The sequence below is a fragment of the Oncorhynchus tshawytscha genome, linkage group LG01 (genome assembly GCF_018296145.1).
Source record: "Oncorhynchus tshawytscha isolate Ot180627B linkage group LG01, Otsh_v2.0, whole genome shotgun sequence".
Classification (NCBI taxonomy): Eukaryota; Metazoa; Chordata; class Actinopteri; order Salmoniformes; family Salmonidae; genus Oncorhynchus; species Oncorhynchus tshawytscha.
The window spans coordinates 40,397,105-40,415,745 of NC_056429.1; the positions used below are offsets into that span (position 1 = coordinate 40,397,105).

The 18,641-nt window shown below is 47.5% G+C and overlaps 1 protein-coding gene across 1 annotated transcript; it reads right to left on the reverse strand.

The window, feature by feature from the left end:
* Positions 1–3,915: 3,915 nt before the first annotated feature.
* Positions 3,916–18,371, reverse strand: LOC112250689 (phosphoglucomutase-1-like). The gene is made up of 11 exons (XM_042321365.1): positions 18,055–18,371; positions 15,432–15,594; positions 11,122–11,265; positions 10,731–10,856; positions 8,547–8,737; positions 8,151–8,305; positions 7,074–7,189; positions 6,742–6,877; positions 6,249–6,432; positions 5,791–5,925; positions 3,916–4,178 (listed from the first exon to the last, which is right to left on the reverse strand). The coding sequence occupies exons 1-11, from the start codon at positions 18,298–18,300 to the stop codon at positions 4,089–4,091; spliced, it is 1,686 nt and encodes a 561-aa protein (XP_042177299.1). The 5' UTR covers positions 18,301–18,371; the 3' UTR covers positions 3,916–4,088.
* Between the last annotated feature and the right edge of the window lie 270 nt (positions 18,372–18,641).

Below are 18,641 nucleotides of genomic sequence, written 5' to 3' on the forward strand. Positions count from 1 at the left end.
GGTCAAAATGATCACAAGAACGGTGAGCAAAAATCCCAGAACCACACGGGGTGACCTAGTGAATGACCTGCAGAGAGCTGGGACCAAAGTAACAAAGCCTACCATCAGCAAGGTCATTGAAGATGAAACGTGGCTGGGTCTTTCAGCATGACAATGATCCCAAACACACCGCCCGGGCAACGAAGGAGTGGCTTCGTAAGAAGCATTTCAAGGTCCTGGAGTGGCCTAGCCAGTCTCCAGATCTCAACCCCATAGAAAATCTTTGGAGGGAGTTGAAAGTCCGTGTTGCCCAGCAACAGCCCCAAAACATCACTGCTTTAGAGGAGATCTGCATGGAGAAATGAGCCAAAATAACAGCAACAGTGTGTGAAAACCTTGTGAAGACTTACAGAAAACGTTTGACCTCTGTCATTGCCAACAATGGTATATAACAAAGTATTGAGATAAACTTCTGTTATTGACCAAATACTTATTTTCCACCATAATTTGCAAATAAATTCATTAAAAATCCTACAATGTGATTTTCTGTATTTTTTTCTCATTTTGTCTGCCATAGTTGAAGTGATGAAAATTACAGGCCTCTCTCATCTTTTTAAGTGGGAGAACTTGCACAATTGATGGCTGACTAAATACTTTTTTGCCCCACTGTAGATATAACTTTCAATCAGCTTACAGTATATCCACAGTTTTTCCATAGCTGGATAAGTCAGGGATGGTCAATTAGTAGTATTGCCCTTTCTTGGGAACTCAGTCAGGGTCTCAACTTACAGTTGCAAGTTAGAATAGTAGAAAACACTAGGTGCAACTTCGAAATGTGGTTGTACATCAGCAGCATTATTTTACAACCGGAGTTTCAAGCAACAGAGCTCTTAAAGGGGCAATGTCTTCTTAAAAGGGCAATGACATACAGTACTTTGTTATAGAAACTACACACATGTAAATTTGAGTGAAAAATTATTTATTATAAAATAATACAAATTGAAACAGGTTTCCCTCAAGAATTTCCCTGTATTTAGCACCATCCATCATTCCTGCAATTCTGACCAGTTTCCCCGTCCCTGCCGATGAAAAATATCCCCACATGATGCGCCACCACCATGCTTCACTGTGACACTTAAAGTCCACCTGTGTGCATTCTAACTAATTATGTGACTTCTGAAGGTAATTTATTGCGCCAGATCTTATTTAGGGGCTTCTTAGCAAAGGGGGTGAATACATATGCACACACCAATTTTCCATTTTTAATTTGTAAGACATTTTTTAAACAAGTCATTTGTTTCATTTCACTTCACCAATTTGGACTATTTTGTGTATGTCCATTACATGAAATCCAAATAAAACATCAATTTAAATTACAGGTTGTAATGCAACAAAATAGGAAAAATCAACAAGGAGGATGAATACTTTTGCAAGGCACTGTATATTGCTGATAACACATCTGATAATATAGACCATGCATGGTCCAATATGTAAAAATAATGTCAACCATTTTTACCAATATGTTATTGGGCCCATTTCTGGAGGGTAGGTTGTCTGTTAAAAAAGTCCCCAGAATTGAGCTCCTCAGTCCTTCTACATAACAATTCTGTATAAAATGATTATCATTCCCTAAAAGCATGATGGTCATGACTTTCTTACATGAAAGAGGAGGTTAACTTGGCCCCAGTCAATCAACCTGAGATCAACGTAAGTTTCAGTCATGGGATTTTTGTTTCCCTTTATCCCCTGGACTCTAGAAGTCTGTTATACTCAGCTCTCTGCCATTTGGCTAGAAGATCATCTTAGGGTCTCTCACATGCACACACATATTACTCAAGATAATGGTGAGTACATTTTCCGGCAGAGAACAGGAAGGGTAGATTCATTGGGTCTAATAACCCTCCAGGCTGGCTTCAGGACAAGGATTGTGTCCCAAATGGCACCCTATGGGCCCATAGTGCTCTGGTCAAAAGTAGTACACTACATAAGGAATGGGATGCCATTTGGAACATAACCCAGGAATGTCTTTGGAGACATTACCTTTTGGAAACTCTCCCATTTCTCCTATATTGACTCTGGACAGAACCAGTCCTGATCCATCCTAAACTTCTTGGCTTGTTTGTTGATAGAGAATAACTCACAATGTTAATATCCAGAACATTGTCTCCTCTTAGAGGCCGTCATCATTAACATTATCACCCCACCCACTCATCTCCCCAGGCCCCGTTTAGGGCTGGTTAGTGGCTAGTTCTGTCTACCTCAGAGCTCTCTCTCACAGACTGTCTGCTAAGGGGGATTATGGTCTGGGTCTACCAGAGCTAATTCTCATCAGTTCAAATAGACAGACAACCCTGGCCTGGTATTTGTGGTGGAAAGTGGGCATGAATATATATATATATATATAAAAAAGAGTGAGAGGTTTTTATTTTATTAGGATCCTCATTAGCAACAGCTAGTCTTACTGGGGTCCAACACATAACGAAAAATACAGACAGAAGATTTTACAAACATTAACATGTAGTGTGTTTGTTCATCTATCAATTACACATACATGTCAGTACACACACAAAAAGGTCACATGGGAGAGACGTTGTGCTGTGAGGTGCTGCTTTATTTGTATTTTTAAACCAGGTTTGCTGTTCACTTGCGCTGTATGAGATGGAAGGGAGTTCCATGCAGGTATGGCTCTGAATAACATGTACATTTCATAGAATTTGTTCTGGCCCTGGGGACTGTGAAAAGACCCCTGGTGGCATGTGTGGTGGGGTAAGTGTGTGTGCCAGTTCTGTGTGTAAGTTGACTATGCAAACAATCCAGAATTTCCAACGCATGAATATAAAAACAAGAAGCAATGCAGTCAGTCTTTACTCAACTTTTAGCCAAGAGTCTGGCATGCATAGCATTGATATTAGCTGCTCTATCCTGGGCCAGCTGCAGCTTAACTAGGGCATTCTTTGCAGCACTTAACCATATGGCTGGACCATAATCAAGATAGGATCAAAATAGAGGCTGCAGGACTTGCTTTGTGGAGTGTGGTGTCAAAAAAGAAAAACAGAGCAGAGCAGCTCTTTATCATGGACAGACCTCTCTCATTCTTTACAACAATTGAATCAATATCATTTGGACCATGACAGTGAGAAAATAGAGGGGGAGGAGTCTTGTTGACTATGCAGGTCCCAAGGCTGGTTGGCTGTGATCTCACCATGACATCCCAGCACTGATCTCCCAGATGATTGGCTAAAATCAGGCTTTCTGGGAGTGATCGATATCTCTCACCGAATCCGAGCGTGGTGGTAGTAGGGTGTGTGTTTGTGCGTGCCGCTACGGACAACAAAACATACTGCTCATACTGCCTTTGCATGTTCAATAAGAAATGCAAATAATCATTAAATATATTTTTCAACATTCAGAAAGTATTCACACCCCTTGACTTTTTCCACAATTTGTTGTGTTAGAGTGGGATTTAAATTGATTTAAACACATTTTTTGTCAAAGATCCACACAATTCTAAGGTCAAAGTGTAAGAAAAATTAACATTAGTAAAGAATTTATGAAAAATAAAACAATTCCCATTTGACATTAAGCTATTGTGTGTAGGCCAGTGACAAAGAAAAACATTTGAATCCATTTTAAATTCGGCTGTAACAACAAAATGTGTAAAATGTGTAAAAAGTCAATGCGTTCTAAATGCACTGTATATTTAAGCCATAGTGCATGAGGGGGGTGTGGTATATGGCCAATATACCACGGTGCCTTATTGCTATTATAAACTGGTTATCAACGTAATTAGAGCAGTAAAAATGCATGTTGTCATACTCAAGGTATACAGTGATATACCACGGCTGTCAGCCAAATCAGCATTCAGGGCTCTAACCACCCAGTTTGTAATGAAAAATATATTGATATCTCCAAAATAAATACACATGAGTGCAACAATTGTTTTTTTGTAATGACTTTTTATTCATGGTGAATGAAAGTGTTGGCTTTGAAGGCTTTGTTTGGACATTAGGGTAGAGGTGAGATTGTTCTTCTGGAAGTCAGAGGGTAGGCACAAGTTGGACGGTTGAAAGGACTGAGGTACCTTGAAGGGTGTGGCAGAGCATGTCAGTCTATGTGATCACAGTGGGGCCCGTGCGTCCGGTCTTCTCGTGGAGCCCAGAGATCTTCAGTGCAATCTCCACCAGAGGTTTCAGCATGACCTGAGGAAGACAGTCAACCTTAGACTACAGCCCCTTACCATAACCCCTTCCCCGTTACAGTCTTAACAAAGAACCCCACCTGGCCCTCGAGTAGGCCAAGCATCTGCAATATTGCGTTCACTTGTGAGCAAGGTGAAGGAGACAAAATGAATCCGTTTCAGAGGGCCTCTTTATCCAAAACGATTATCAGGGAGTTTCTTCCCCTTCTGCCAGTCTGCCTTTCTTACACTATCATTCTCCCTCCTGCCTAGAACACTTGATGAAGTGTCAAATCTCTACTTCTTTTCCCCAAGGTTCCTTCCCCCCCCCCCCACTTCTTCCTGGCCCTGATATCAACCAGGACTAAACTCTTAGCCAAACATTCCCTCTCAAGTCAACTAGGAATTCTGGAAGGCACGGTGGTTGGACCTGACGACCCAACGTGTCAAGGTAAATGGTTAAGTAGGACATCAGAGATGCACTCAGGTGTGCCTCAAGGATCAATGTGAGTTTATAGTCTATAATCAACAGCATTGGGAGACAGATTGAGACAGCTGATGTACATTTTTACGCAGATGACACTGTTCTCTTGTCAAGTGGCAGCAGTTTGACTGGCTTTTGAAAAAGCTCAAACAGCTTCTTAAACATCATTCAACAGAATCTGTACGATTTGAAGCTTGTTCTGAATTCCTCTAAAAACAAAATGCATGGTATTGTCCAATTCTAAACACATGGTCATGACTACCTTTGCAGGGCAGTCCATAGAGCAAATTAAAGCCTACAAATATCTGGGAGTTTGGGTGGACAAGAAGTTGAGCTTCCACCACCCTTGTAGAAAACCTTGTCGGAAAACTCAAGCTGTGTATAGAATTTTATTAGCGGCACAAAGCTCGTTTTCGTTCCCTTTGCCACCGGAGTTGATTCGTTGTACTTTGCTCTCCGTGTTGGACTATGGTGATACTATTTATGTGCAATCCTCAATCCTCAATCACTAAAGGTTCTTGACTCTGTATATCAGGCAGCCCTTCATTTAGTCACTAACCAGATGCCCAACTCCTCATTGTGATCTCCACAGTGCTGTCGGCTGGACATAGCAACACGCAGACTCAAGCACCGGTACATTGTTATTTAAAAAGGCCATTTTTATCCATCCTCTCTTCTAGCTCAGATGCCAATCTTGTTTTATACTGACAGTGCCGAACAGGGGGTGTTTGATTCTGTAACGTGACATATCGCACTTGTTTCTTTCCGGACTCGTGTTATGCACATGTTCTTTACTGACATGCTGCTTTTTCCTATCATGATGCAACTTCATCTGGTTTGATGCATCTTTGGTCTGTCTGCCTGTTTGAAACTGATGTGTTCATGCTGCTGTCTTGGTCCAGTATAATCGCAAATTCTAAACAAGCTGTCTGCTAGGTCCAGATTCCAGGTCTTCCCCTCCGGGCTGAGGGGAAGCCTTTTGAGGGCTATTCCCTCTGACAACGTAACTAACCTTAGATGTGTGTGTGTGTAAATACTTCATCTCCCATAGAGCCGTCATGACAAGTGTAAGGGCTCCCCCACCGTGCCCTGTCACAGTCCATCATCCAAATCAGAAGACCCCAGCTGCTCCTCGGCCCTCGGGTCTCACCTGTGCGTCGCCGTAGATCTTGGCGGGGTCTTTCTCATAGCTGTCTATGTAGAGCCTGACGGTTGCCCCGGCGCTGCCTGTCCCACTGAGACGGAAGATGATCCTGGAGCCGTCGGAGAAGACGATCCTCAGACCCTGAGAGAAAGAGAGAGAGAGTTAAACCTGACTATATGATGACTGTGGTGAAATGACTTATGGAAGTCAATTTACTGGAAATACGGAGCAAAAACGAACAACAACAACGTCATTTTTCAAGGTACAATATGCAAGTGCCTCTGGTGATACTTCAAGTCCCTACATAGGCAGGATCAATCATCAAATGTGATGGTCATCTTTCGATTAACAGAATTGTTAGAAAATACCATCACTCATTATCATCAAACTATACTGACTAAATAGATCACCCACATTGCAATGGCTCTGCCTAGACGCCCCCCCCCCCGGGTCCTGTCTTTTACCTGGTTCTTGGAGACGCTGCCGTCCACGGGGTCGGTGTAGGCGAAGTTGTCAGAGACTGCCACCTCATAACTTTTATCTCCTGACGAGAACTTCCGGCCCACAAAGGACTTGTCAAACATCGTAGCCTCCAGCTCCTTGATCATGGTGTTGGCTTTGTCCGAGTCCACCTCTTCATAGTCATACCTGGTGTAGTTTGGATGGGTTGGGGAATGGTCTTAATAGGAAGACTAAATAAGAGCTCTCAACTGTCAATGTGTGCATACTCCACGAGATGAGTCAAAATAGTCAAATGGACCACCTTAACGAATGTGTACATTTATGGAGGCCATCATCGAAGAACTTGATGTAAAAGAAAGCCTAACAAATAGTTCTATAAGTACTTCAATACTCTATGAGAAACAACAGCCTACAGAATGTGGCCCCGATCCAGATAGACTGTAGTTCTCTAGCTCACCACTGGAGGGTAACAGAGTAGCAGAGTCCCAGACTTACCTGGTGAAGAAGTTCCTGCCAAATTTGTTCCAGTGGTCTTTCATGATCTCCTCCACACTCTGCTTCCTGTGGGCTAGGATGGACATCCAGGCCAGCACCGCCCACAAGCCGTCCTTCTCACGGATGTGATCAGAGCCTGGGGGGTAAAAAACGAAGAGAGGAGGGGAAGAAGGGTGGTGGTTAAGACATGTGCTAGCACCTCTCACCAGAATGCATTGCCCAACTGACTGGAACAAAGTAATACCACCAATCTGATTTATCTAAATGCTTGCGCTGACGGGCCATAGTAAACAGGCTGTTATATTACTTGAAAATGTGGATCCCTCACTCACCAGTGCCGAAGCTCTCCTCTCCGCACAGAGACAGCTTGCCAGCGTCCATAAGGTTGCCGAAGAACTTCCAGCCAGTAGGAGTCTCATACAGATTCATCTTCAGGGCTTTAGCCACACTGAGGGACAGAAAGAGAGCAAAAAGAGCTCATTTTCATATCCTAACTCCTGCACTTAAACACTGATGAGGAAACTAGGAGCGGCAGGTAGCCTCGTGGTTAGAGCATTGGGCCGGTAACCGAAAGGTTGCTGGATCGAATCCTGAGCTGACAAGGTAAAAATCTGTCGATCTGCCCCTGAATAAGGCAGTTAACCCACTGTTCCCCGGTAGGTCGTCATTGTAAATAAGAATTTGTTCTTAACTGACTAGCATAGTTTAATATATATATTTATTTTTAAATGCTGATTAATGTGCACTGCCTCGGGGACAAACTACATCCATGACACCTACTGATGTCACAGGAAGGCCAAAAATATCATCAAGGACAACAACCACCCAAGCCATTGCCTGTTCACCCCGCTTCCATCCAGAAGGTGAGGTCAGCACAGGTGCATCAAAGCTGGGACCAAGAGACTGAAAAAGCTTCTATCTCAAGGTCATCAGACTGCTAAACAGCAATCACTAACTCAGAGAGGCTGCTGCCTACATTGCGACCCAATCACTGGCCACTTTAATAAATTCATCACTAGTCACTTTATACAATGCCACTCTAAATAATGCCACTTCAATAATGTTTACATATCTTACATTACTCATATATGTATATACACTATTTTATACCATCTATTGCACCTTGCCTATGCCGCTCGGCCATCGCTCATCCATATATTTATATGTACATATTCTCATTCACACCCTTTACATTTGTGTGTATTAGGTAGTTGTTGGGGAATTGTTAGATTACTTATTAGATATTACTGCACTGTCGGAACTAGAAGTACAAGCATTTCGCTACACCCGCATTAACATCTGCTAACCATGTGTATGTGACCAATAACATTTGATACATGAATAAATAAATATTTAATGCACAACCAAGAAGAAGCTATGAACGGACTGTGTGTGGACGTTAGGCTCACTTGTCCAGAGCTCCGCTTGTGGGCATGCTGCGGGCCAGACCTTTGACCCCAGTCTTCTGGAAGTAGGGGATGCAGGTGATGTTGGCTGCGATGACGGCCACAGAGTCCGATGGGTTGACGAAGAAGCCATGCTTTCCCAGGACCATGTTACGATCCTGTGGAGCAGAAAGGAGAGGGTAGGGAAGGAAAGGGTAGGGAAGGAAAGGAGAGGGTAGGGAAGGAAAAGGAGAGGATCAGCATCTGAACAGACTGCAGCAGAGAGGAGGTAAAGCAGAGGTTTGGATGGATTGTGGGCCGACTCAAGGACTGGTTCTACAGACACTAGGGGATACCAGTCATGCAAGGAATAGCTTCAATTCCAGGCTTCCTACAGCCCCCCCCCGACTGTCTACTTACACCGTCCCCGTCGAAGGCGGCTCCGAGGTCGTACTCTCCTCCCTTCATGGCGTTGACCAGGTCAGAAGCGTAGGTCAGATTGGGGTCGGGGTGGTGACCACCAAAGTCCTCCTTCGGGACACAGTTGAAAGCACCATCGGCGGCAGCGCCCAACTCCTCACAAACGATCTTCTTCACATAGGGTCCAACCACTGGAGGGGGGCGAGAGGGTAAAGGTTATTATGTATAGGGGTGTGGATGTGCAGTGTGTGTGTGCTGGGAATCTAACTGAACAAAAAAACAGCATTTAAGAGATCAGACTCATTTGGACAACATGTCACAGTCCTAAAGACACAAAGCGGTGTTTGTCCTGGGCATACAAACAGAACTGAGAGCAGGAATCTAGATCATCTACCTTGCTTAGACATAATTTAAAAAAAATATATATATATATATATATATATATATACACACACACACACACACACATACATACATATATATACATACATACAGTTGAAGTCAGAAGTTTACATACACTTAGGTTGGAGTCATTAAAACTCATTTTTCAACCACTCTACAAATTTCTTGTTAACAAACTATAGTTTTGGCAAGTCGGTTAGGACATCTACTTTGTGCATGTAACAAGTCATTTTTCCAACAATTGTTTACAGATAGATTATTTCACCGTACCACAATTCCAGTGGGTCAGAAGTTTACATACAATAAGTTGACTGTGCCTTTAAACAGCTTGGAAAATTCCTGAAAATTATGTCATGGCTTGACAAGCTTCTGATAGGCTAATTGACATCATTTGAGTCAATTGGAGGTGTACATGTGGATATATTTCAAGTCCTACCTTCATACTCAGTGCCTCTTTGCTTGACATCAAGGAAAAATCAAAAGAAATCAGCCAAGATCTCAGAAAAAAAAAATGTAGACCTCCACAAGTCTGGTTCATCCTTGGGAGCAATTTCCAAACGCCTGAAGGTACCACGTTCATCTGTACAAACAATAGTACGCAAGTATAAACACCATGGGACCACGCAGCCATCATACCGCTCAGGAAGGAGACGCGTTCTGTCTCCTAGAGATGAATGTACTTTGGTGCAAAAAAGTGCAAATCAATCTCAGAACAACAGCAAAGGACCTTGTGAAGATGCTGGAGGAAACAGGTACAAAAGTATCAATATCCACAGTAAAACAAGTCCTATATCGACATAACCTGAAAGGCAGCTCAGCACAGAAGAAGCCACTGCTCCAAAACCGCCATAAAAAAAAGCCAGACTATGGTTTGCAACTGCACATGGGGACAAAGATTGTACTTTTTGGAGAAAAAAGTCCTCTGGTCTGGTGAAACAAAAATAACTTTTTGGCCATAATGACGATCGTTATGTTTGGAGGAAAAATGGGGACGCTTGCAAGCCGAAGAACACCATCCCAACCGTGAAGCACAAGGGTGGCAGTATCATGCTGCTTTGCTGCAGGAGGGACTGGGCCACTTCACAAAATAGATGGCATCATGAGGCAGGAAAATTATGTTGATATATTGAAGCAACATCTCAAGACATCAGTCAGGAAGTTAAAGTTGTGGCAAAATGGCTTAAGGACAACAAAGTCAAGGTATTGGGGTGGCCATCACAAAGCCCTGACCTCAATCCTATAGAAAAGTTGTGGGCAGAACTGAAAAAGCGTGTGCGAGCAAGGAGGCCTACAAACCTGACCAGTTACACCAGCTCTGTCAGGAGGAATGGGCCAAAATTCACCCAACTTATTATGGGAAGCTTGTGGAAGGCTCCCCAAAACGTTTGACCCAAGTCAAGCAAATTAAAGGCAATGCTACCAAATACTAATTCAGAGTACGTAAACTTCTGACCCACTCGGAATGTGATTTAAGAAATAAAAGCTGAAATAAATAGTTCTCTACTATTATTCTGACATTTCACATTCTTAAAATAAAGTGCTGATCCTAACTGACCTAAAACAGTGAATTTTTACTAGGATTAAATGTCAGGAATTGTGAATAACTGAGTTTAAATGTATTTGGCTGAGGTGTATGTAAACTTCTGACATCAACTGTATATATATATATATATATATGCATGTAAATAAACAAAAGCCAATTCAATACAAAACATGGGAGATGGTGGAGGTGTCATACATCAGCCAGCACCAGAGAGGTAGGCTACAGTATGTGATCCATACCGCCATGCATGGCGTCCAGACGGACTTTAATGTGATTGGCTCCAGACACCAGCCCCTTCAAGGCATGGAAGTCGAAGATTCCCCTCAGCATCTCAGCGTAGGCCTCCACAGAGTCCACAATCTCCACTGTAGAGGATAAACAGCAGAGTTAGGATTGATAAGATTTAATGTAGCATTTTAGACTCAGGATAAAACAGACAAATAATAAAACTATATTGCATATGCACATACTTTAGATCGCAGTGCTTTACTGATTGCAATACCACCTGAACTTCAGTGCCTTGCCCAAGGATTTGTACCAGTGAGCTTCTCACAGATTGGGTCTCCAAGCTAACCCTTCCCAGTCAGTTGAGATCTGACACCCAGCTAATTCCGTCCAATCCTACAATACCTGTCAAGGGCTTGAACGTGTCCACATTGAAAGTCTGCTTGCCGATCTTGGAGATGTCCACTTTGAGGTCAGGGCATATGTGGTACTCTGTTAGGCTCTTGCTGATCTGGAAGATTTTGTCTGTGATTCCCTCTGGAGCAGGACCTGGGGGGTAGAGACACACAGTAAGGTGAGGAGGATAAGGAAGAGGTTTTGAGAAATGCTATGCAATACAGTAAAACAGCCATACCCCACCACTATGTACACTAAACTTTGTCTTAAAAGTATCGATTGAAGTATATCAGCATTGCTCTGCGCACCCTATCCTGAAACGTGCTACACCTTACTAGCTCTGACTTTGCCGACAGCTACTATGAAGGAAAAACAAATGACTTACTGTGACGTGTGGTAGTCCCTCCCACCCAGCCATCTTAAGATGATTGCATTAACTGTAAGTGGCTCTGGATAAGAGCGTCTGCTAAATGGCTAAATTGTAACTGTAAATCTTCATCAAAGGTCAGTGAAGTTTAAACGTTACCCTCCAGCACAGTCTCATCCCCTGTTCCTATCTCTCACCGGTCTCCCTTCTCTATGGGTTTTTCCTTTTCTCCCTCCTGTGTGTCTTTTTCCAGTCTCTCTCCTCCCTTCCCATCCCCTTCCTACCTCTCTCCTCTCCTCTCCCATCCCCTCTCCTCTCCTCTCCCATCCCCTCTCCCCTCCAATCCCCTCTCCTCTCCCCTCCCATCCCATCCCATCTCCTCTCCTCTCCCCCCTCTCCTCCATCCCCTCTCCTCTCCTCTCCCCCTCCTCTCCTCTCCCATCCCTCCCATCCCCTCCCTCCTCTCCTCTCCCCATCCTCCCCTCCTCTCTCCCATCCCATCCCCTCTCCTCCCTCTCCCATCCCCTCTCCTCTCCCATCCCATCCCCTCTCCTCCCCCCCCTCCTCTCCCATCCCCCTCCTCTCCCATCCCCCTCCTCTCCCATCCCCTCTCCTCTCCTCTCCCATGCCCTCCTCTCCCATCTCCTCTCCTCTCCCATCTCCTCTCCTCTCCCATCCCCTCCCTCTCCCATCCCCTCCTCCCCTCCCCTCTCCTCTCCTCCCCTCCCTCTCCCTCCTCCCCATCCCTCCCCTCTCCCTCCCTCTCCCCATCCCCCCCTCCCCATCCCATCCCCTCCCTCTCTCCCCTCCCATCCCCTCCCATCCCCTCTCCTCTCCCATCTCCCCTCCCTCTCCCATCCCCTCTCCTCTCCTCCCTCCCTCTCCTCTCCTCTCCTCCATCCCCCATCCTCTCCCATCCTCTCCCATCCCCTCTCCCTCCCTCCCATCCCCTCTCCTCTCCCATCCCCTCTCCCATCCTCTCTCCTCTCTCCTATCCCCTCCTCCATCCCCTCCTCTCCCCATCCCCTTCTCCCCATCCCCCTCCCCCATCCCATCCCCTCTCCTCTCCCATCCCCTCTCCTCCCCTCCTCTCCCATCCCCTCTCCTCTCCTCTCCCATCCCCTCCCTCTCCTCTCCCATCCCCTCTCCTCTCCTCTCTCTCCCATCCCTCTCCCATCCCCTCTCCCATCCCCTCTCCTCTCCTCTCCCATCCCCTCTCCCTCCTCTCCCATCCCATCCCCTCTCCCATCCCCCTCCTCTCCTCCCCCTCCTCTCCCATCCCCTCCTCTCCTCTCCCATCCCTCTCTCCCATCTCCTCTCCCCCCATCCCTCTCCTCTCCCATCCCCTCTCCTCTCCCATCTCCTCTCCTCTCCCATCCCCTCTCCTCCCTCTCCCCTCCCCTCCCTCTCCTCTCCCATCCCTTCCCCCTCCCTCTCCCCTCTCCCCTCCCCATCCTCTCCCCTCCCCACTCCCATCCCCTCTCCTCTCTCCCCTCCCATCCCCCCCTCTCCTCTCCCATCCCCCTCTCCCCATCCCCTCTCCATCCCCTCCTCTCCCCCACCCCCTCCTCTCCCATCCCCTCCTCTCCCATCCCCTCTCCCTCCACTCCCATCCCCTCTCCTCATCCCCTCTCCCATCCTCCTCTCTCCCCCATCCCCTCCTCTCCTCCCTCCTCTCCCCCATCCCCTCCCTCCCCCATCCCCCTCTCCCATCCCCTCTCCTCTCCCATCCTCTCTCCTCTCCCCCTCCCTCCCTCTCCCCTCTCCCATCCCCTCCCCATCCCCTCTCCCATCCCCTCTCCTCTCCCATCCCTCTCCCATCCCCTCTCCTCTCCCATCCCATCTCCTCTCCCATCCCATCTCCTTCTCCCATCCCATCCCTCTCTCCCATCCCATCTCCTCTCTCCCATCTCCTCTCCTCTCCCATCCCTCTCCCATCCCCTCTCCTCTCCTCTCCCTCCCCTCTCCTCTCCCTTCCCCCTCTCATCCCATCTCCCATCCCCCTCCCATCCCCTCTCCCATCCCATCTCCTCTCCCATCCCATCTCCTCTCCCATCCCATCTCCTCTCCCATCCCCTCTCCCTCCCCCTCTCTCCCATCCCCTCCTCTCCTCCCCATCCCCTCTCCTCTCCTCTCCCATTCTCTCCCCATCCCCTCTCCTCTCCCATCCCTCTCTCCCATCCCTCCTCTCCCATCTCCCATCCCCTCTCCCCCCTCCCATCTCCCCCCATCCCCATCCCCTCTCCCCTCCCATCCCATCCCCTCTCCCATCCCATCCCCTCCCCTCCCCCATCCCATCCTCCCCCCATCCCCTCCCATCCCCTCCTCCCATCCCCTCCTCTCCCATCCCCTCTCCATCCCTCTCCTATCCCTCCCCCATCCCCTCCCCCATCCCCTCCTCTCCCATCCCCTCCTCTCCCATCCCCTCCTCTCCTCTCCCCCTCTCCCATCCCCTCTCCTCTCTCCCATCCCCTCTCCCATCCCCTCCCATCCCATCCCCTCCCTCTCCCATCCCCTCCCCTCTCACATCCCCTCTCCCATCCTCTCCCCCTCTCCTCCCCTCTCCTCTCCCATCCCCTCTCCTCTCCCATCTCTCTCCCATCTCCTCTCCTCTCCCATCCCATCCCTCTCCCATCCCATCTCCCTCCCATCTCCTCTCCTCTCCCCTCCCCCTCTCATCCCATCTCCCATCCCATCCCCCTCCCATCCCATCCCCATCCCATCCCATCTCCTCTCCCATCTCCTCTCCCATCCCATCTCCTCTCCCATCCCCTCTCCCATCCCCTCTCCCATCCCATCTCTCCCCATCCCATCCCATCCCTCCCCTCTCCCATCTCTCCTCTCCTCTCCTCCCTCTCCCCATCCCCTCTCCTCTCCCATCTCCCCTCTCCTCTCCCCATCCCCTCCTCTCCCATCTCCTCTCCTCTCCTCTCATCCCCTCTCCTCTCATCCCTCCCCCTCTCCCATCCCCTCTCCTATCCCCTCTCCCCTCCCATCCCCTCCTCCATCCCCTCTCCCATCCCTTCTCCTCTCCTCCCTCTCCCATCTCCTCCCATCCCCTCTCTCCCATCTCCTCTCCCATATCTCATCTCCTCTCCCATCCCCTCTCTCCCATCTCCTCTCCCATCCCCTCCCTCTCCTCTCCCCTCCCATCCCCTCTCCCATCCCTCTCCTCCTCTCCCTCCCATCCCCTCCCTCTCCTCTCCCATCTCCTCTCCCATCCCCTCCCCATCTCCTCTCCCATCCCCTCTCCTCCCCATCCCATCCCATCTCCTCCCATATCTCATCTCCTCTCCTCTCCCATCCCCTCTCCCATCCCCTCTCCTCTCTCCCATCCCCTCTCCTCTCCTATCCCCTCTCCCATCCCCTCCCCTCTCCCATCCCCTCCTCCATCCCCTCCCCATCCTCTCCCATCCCTCTCCCATCCCCTCCCTCTCCTCTCCCATCCCCTCTCTCCCATCTCCTCTCCCATCCCCTCCCTCCCCCCCATCTCCTCTCCCATATCTCATCTCCTCTCCCATCCCCTCTCTCCCATCTCCTCTCCCATCCCCTCATCCCCTCTCCTCTCCCATCCCCCTCCCCTCTCCCATCCCTCTCCTCTCCCATCCCCTCCCCTCCCCATCCCATCTCCTCCCTTCCCTCTCCCATCCCTTCCCCTCTCCTCCCTCCCCTCTCCTCTCCCATCTCCCCTCTCCCCATCCCCCTCCCCTCCCATCTCCCATCCCATCCCATCTCCTCTCCCATCCCCCTCCCCCCATCTCCTCTCCCATCCCTCTCCCATCCCATCCCCTCTCCCATCCCATCTTCTCTCCCATCCCATCCCCTCCCCTCCTCCCATCTCCTCTCCCACCCCCTCTCCCATCTCCTCTCCTCTCCCCTCTCCTCTCCCATCTCCTCTCCTCTCCCATCCCCTCCCCTCCCATCTCCTCTCCCATCTCCTCTCCCATCTCACCTCCGGAGGCAATGTTGTACTTGATGCCAAAGTCTCCGTTGGGGCCACCGGGGTTGTGGCTGGCCGTGAGGATGATTCCTCCCACAGCTTTGAGCTTGCGGATCACACAGGACACAGCAGGGGTGGACATGATGCCATCCTGACCGATGATCAGGTGGCCGATCTACACGGAGACAGGAGAGAAAGCGAGGGACGGGGAGAACAATGGGCTAATCAGCTTCCTCCGATGTCATTTTTTACTATATGTTATACTGTGTAGAATATTCCCTACCTGTTGAGTCGAGTGGAGCATTTCCCCCCTGGACTTTTGTTGTTTCATTAATGATAATAACTTTGTACATGTGTGCATACCTGCAACAGTAAGTACCTTATAATTTGTATCAACATTTACTTGTTGTAATTATGCTGTCGTTTCTACCCAAGCACACAGTGTTAAGTTATTTACCATTGCTAGCCAATTGATTTGCACGTAGCGGCATCATGCCCAACAATTGGCACATGTATAGAGAATGTGTAGCCCGTCTTTTTTCATTATAACCGCAGACACAAGAGGTACTCATTTCATAGCCTTTATGGTATAATTTTCTGTTCATGTGTTTAAGTCCATTTCTCCATTAGTTCTGTATGCTACTATGGCGTCTGAGAATCGCTAGCTTCTTTTACTCCTTTGAAGTGGTCATCATGGCCCTTTGGCCTGTTCATTGTATAGCTCTGCCCTGCCCCCTTGTGGAGCTTTTTAATTAGGTTTTGCCTATGTTAATCAACGGTGCAATATCACTGTCATATTGTCAAGATGCCTTACTATTCTAATAGTTGCTCATTATTTTACCACTGTGATATTGTCTTGATGCTTATATCCTGATATTGTACCAATATTGCATACTAATTACCATTTCTTTACTCTGTACTTTCAGAAAACCACACACACACACGTTGAAACCCCTGTGAATATATTTCCATTCAAACATCTTAAAACATCCTAACGGGACATCTTTCTCACCGAAGATTGAGGCCAGCTTTTGTATGACTAGCAACATTCAGTGAATTCACTGTAGACTCCTTTACATCCTATTTTTTTTTTATTACATTCACCTATTCAGCCTACACACATTGTGAGGATGAAAATACGAGAGGACTATACTGATTCAACAGGCCAGTGGTGAGGTCAGGCTGCTACGTGGGAGCTAAACAAGCAACACGGGATTGTATGGAAAGTAAACAATGTTTGGAGGGTGGTAGGATATTGTGTTTACAATATTGCAAAAACTACTGGGCAGCATATAGCCTTGCGGTTGGAGCGTCTGGCCAGTAACCAAAAGGTCACTGGTTTGAATCCTGGAGCTGACAAGGTAAGAAAAAGAAAAAAGGCACTTATCCCCAATTGGGCCTGGGGAGTGTCTCAGGGGGAGTTGGGATATGCAAGAAACACATTTCCCATACACGCGTGTGTGTGTGTGTGTGTGTGTGTAACAGGACAAATATAAACCCTTCCCAAAATTATTATTTTCATCATCAGTCTATTGTTGGTTTGTGAAGACATCCGGGTAACATCCCCTTTAACTTACGTAATAGGCCTACATTAAAAGTGAAGATGACATGGGTAGCAAATATAAACGCAGCAATACATTATTCACCGTGAATAAGACGCATTCAGAGTAGTTTATGTGATGATCATGATGTTCATTTTGTCATCATAATGGGACAGATCATCCTGGCGCTATATGGTGTGATCATGACGTTGGTCTGTCTGTAAGTCGTGTTTAGCCAGGAGGTCATTGTGTGTCTAGTTAAACAAGATGTGCCTGTGTACCCAAAATGCCCAGCTCGCTGTAATGCAAACCGCAGGGCTACGTGACAGCACACCACGCCTTCCTCTAAAAAGTCGCAGAGGGAACGAACAGAACGAACGGCTGTGCGTGCCACTGACATCCAAAAACAGTCTCCTAATAAAATAACCCCTCGGTGTTGCACTTTTTTCCCGATTATTACAAACTTGCAGAGAACCGTTGTCTTTGTTGGTATACGAAACATTCATGGCAAGGCAGAGTGCTCACTGACTGGATATGCTACATAAGGGGAACCGGATGGTGTAGTGCTTTTTTGCGTCACTTGGGGAAAGGGCAAGGGTATCCTACCATTTAACATGCCATCTCCGTGCACTTCATCGAAAGATCAGCGGGGTCATTTAGCACCAGAGACCGTCTAAGAACACCACTGACCCCTATCACGTTCCGATGCATGGTGCTTGCACGTCATTGGACGTCAAAGTCCATGAGGATTCAATACGTTCTTTAAAATGATCCTATGCATGTGATTTGATGTGAGAGAGAATTGTCATCTAGGCCTATATAGTCCCAATTAATATACCTTAAGCAAATGTAGGCTCAGGCCGATAGTTATTTTAGTCTACATGACAGCAATTGAAATGAATGTATCCGCCAACTTCAACACAATCACAGAAGCGTTACAATGTATACACGATTGGAGCTGCCACTGTCAACACCGGGAGCTGTCAAAGAAGCTAGGCTAGCTGCTAATGCTATGCACGTTTGAGGGTGAGGCCTAGGCTTAAAAGTCATGTTTTAGGGACTACCCGCTGGACTACGACAGAAGTATTACTGACCCCATTAGCAGCGGCGATCTGGATGATCAACTGAATGGCATCTTTCATGAAAAACCTTCCATCTCCTCCCACTACGAGCAGTCCAGGCTGACGCTCCGCTGGGTCGATGCAAGAAATAATGCTTTGAATGAAGTTCTCTGCATAGTGCTCATTCGTTTGAAAGACTGTCACCCTTTTCCTCAGGCCACTCGTACCAGGCTTCTGGTCGGGATATGCCTTGGTTTTGACTACTGTGATTTTCGTCATTTTCCCAAATAAAGTTGACAGCCCGTGTGATCCGCTTATTCAATGTAGGCGAATGCACCCCACAGCCTGCCACAAGTCCCCTTGTTCGGATCCCGCCCACTTTTACATTTAAAACGACAGTACTCCAATTTGAATTTAGGCCTGTCAGTGCATGAAGGAAACCACATTTCGCTTTGTAAGGATGTAAGATGTTGGATGCCACAGTGTACAGTGCCTTCAGAAAGTATTCATACCCTTTGACTTATTCCACACTTGATTGTTTTACAACAAACTCATTCCACAGAGGGAATTCAGACCTAGGCAACCAGGTGAAGGGAGTTCGTTACCGTAATAAGTGACCG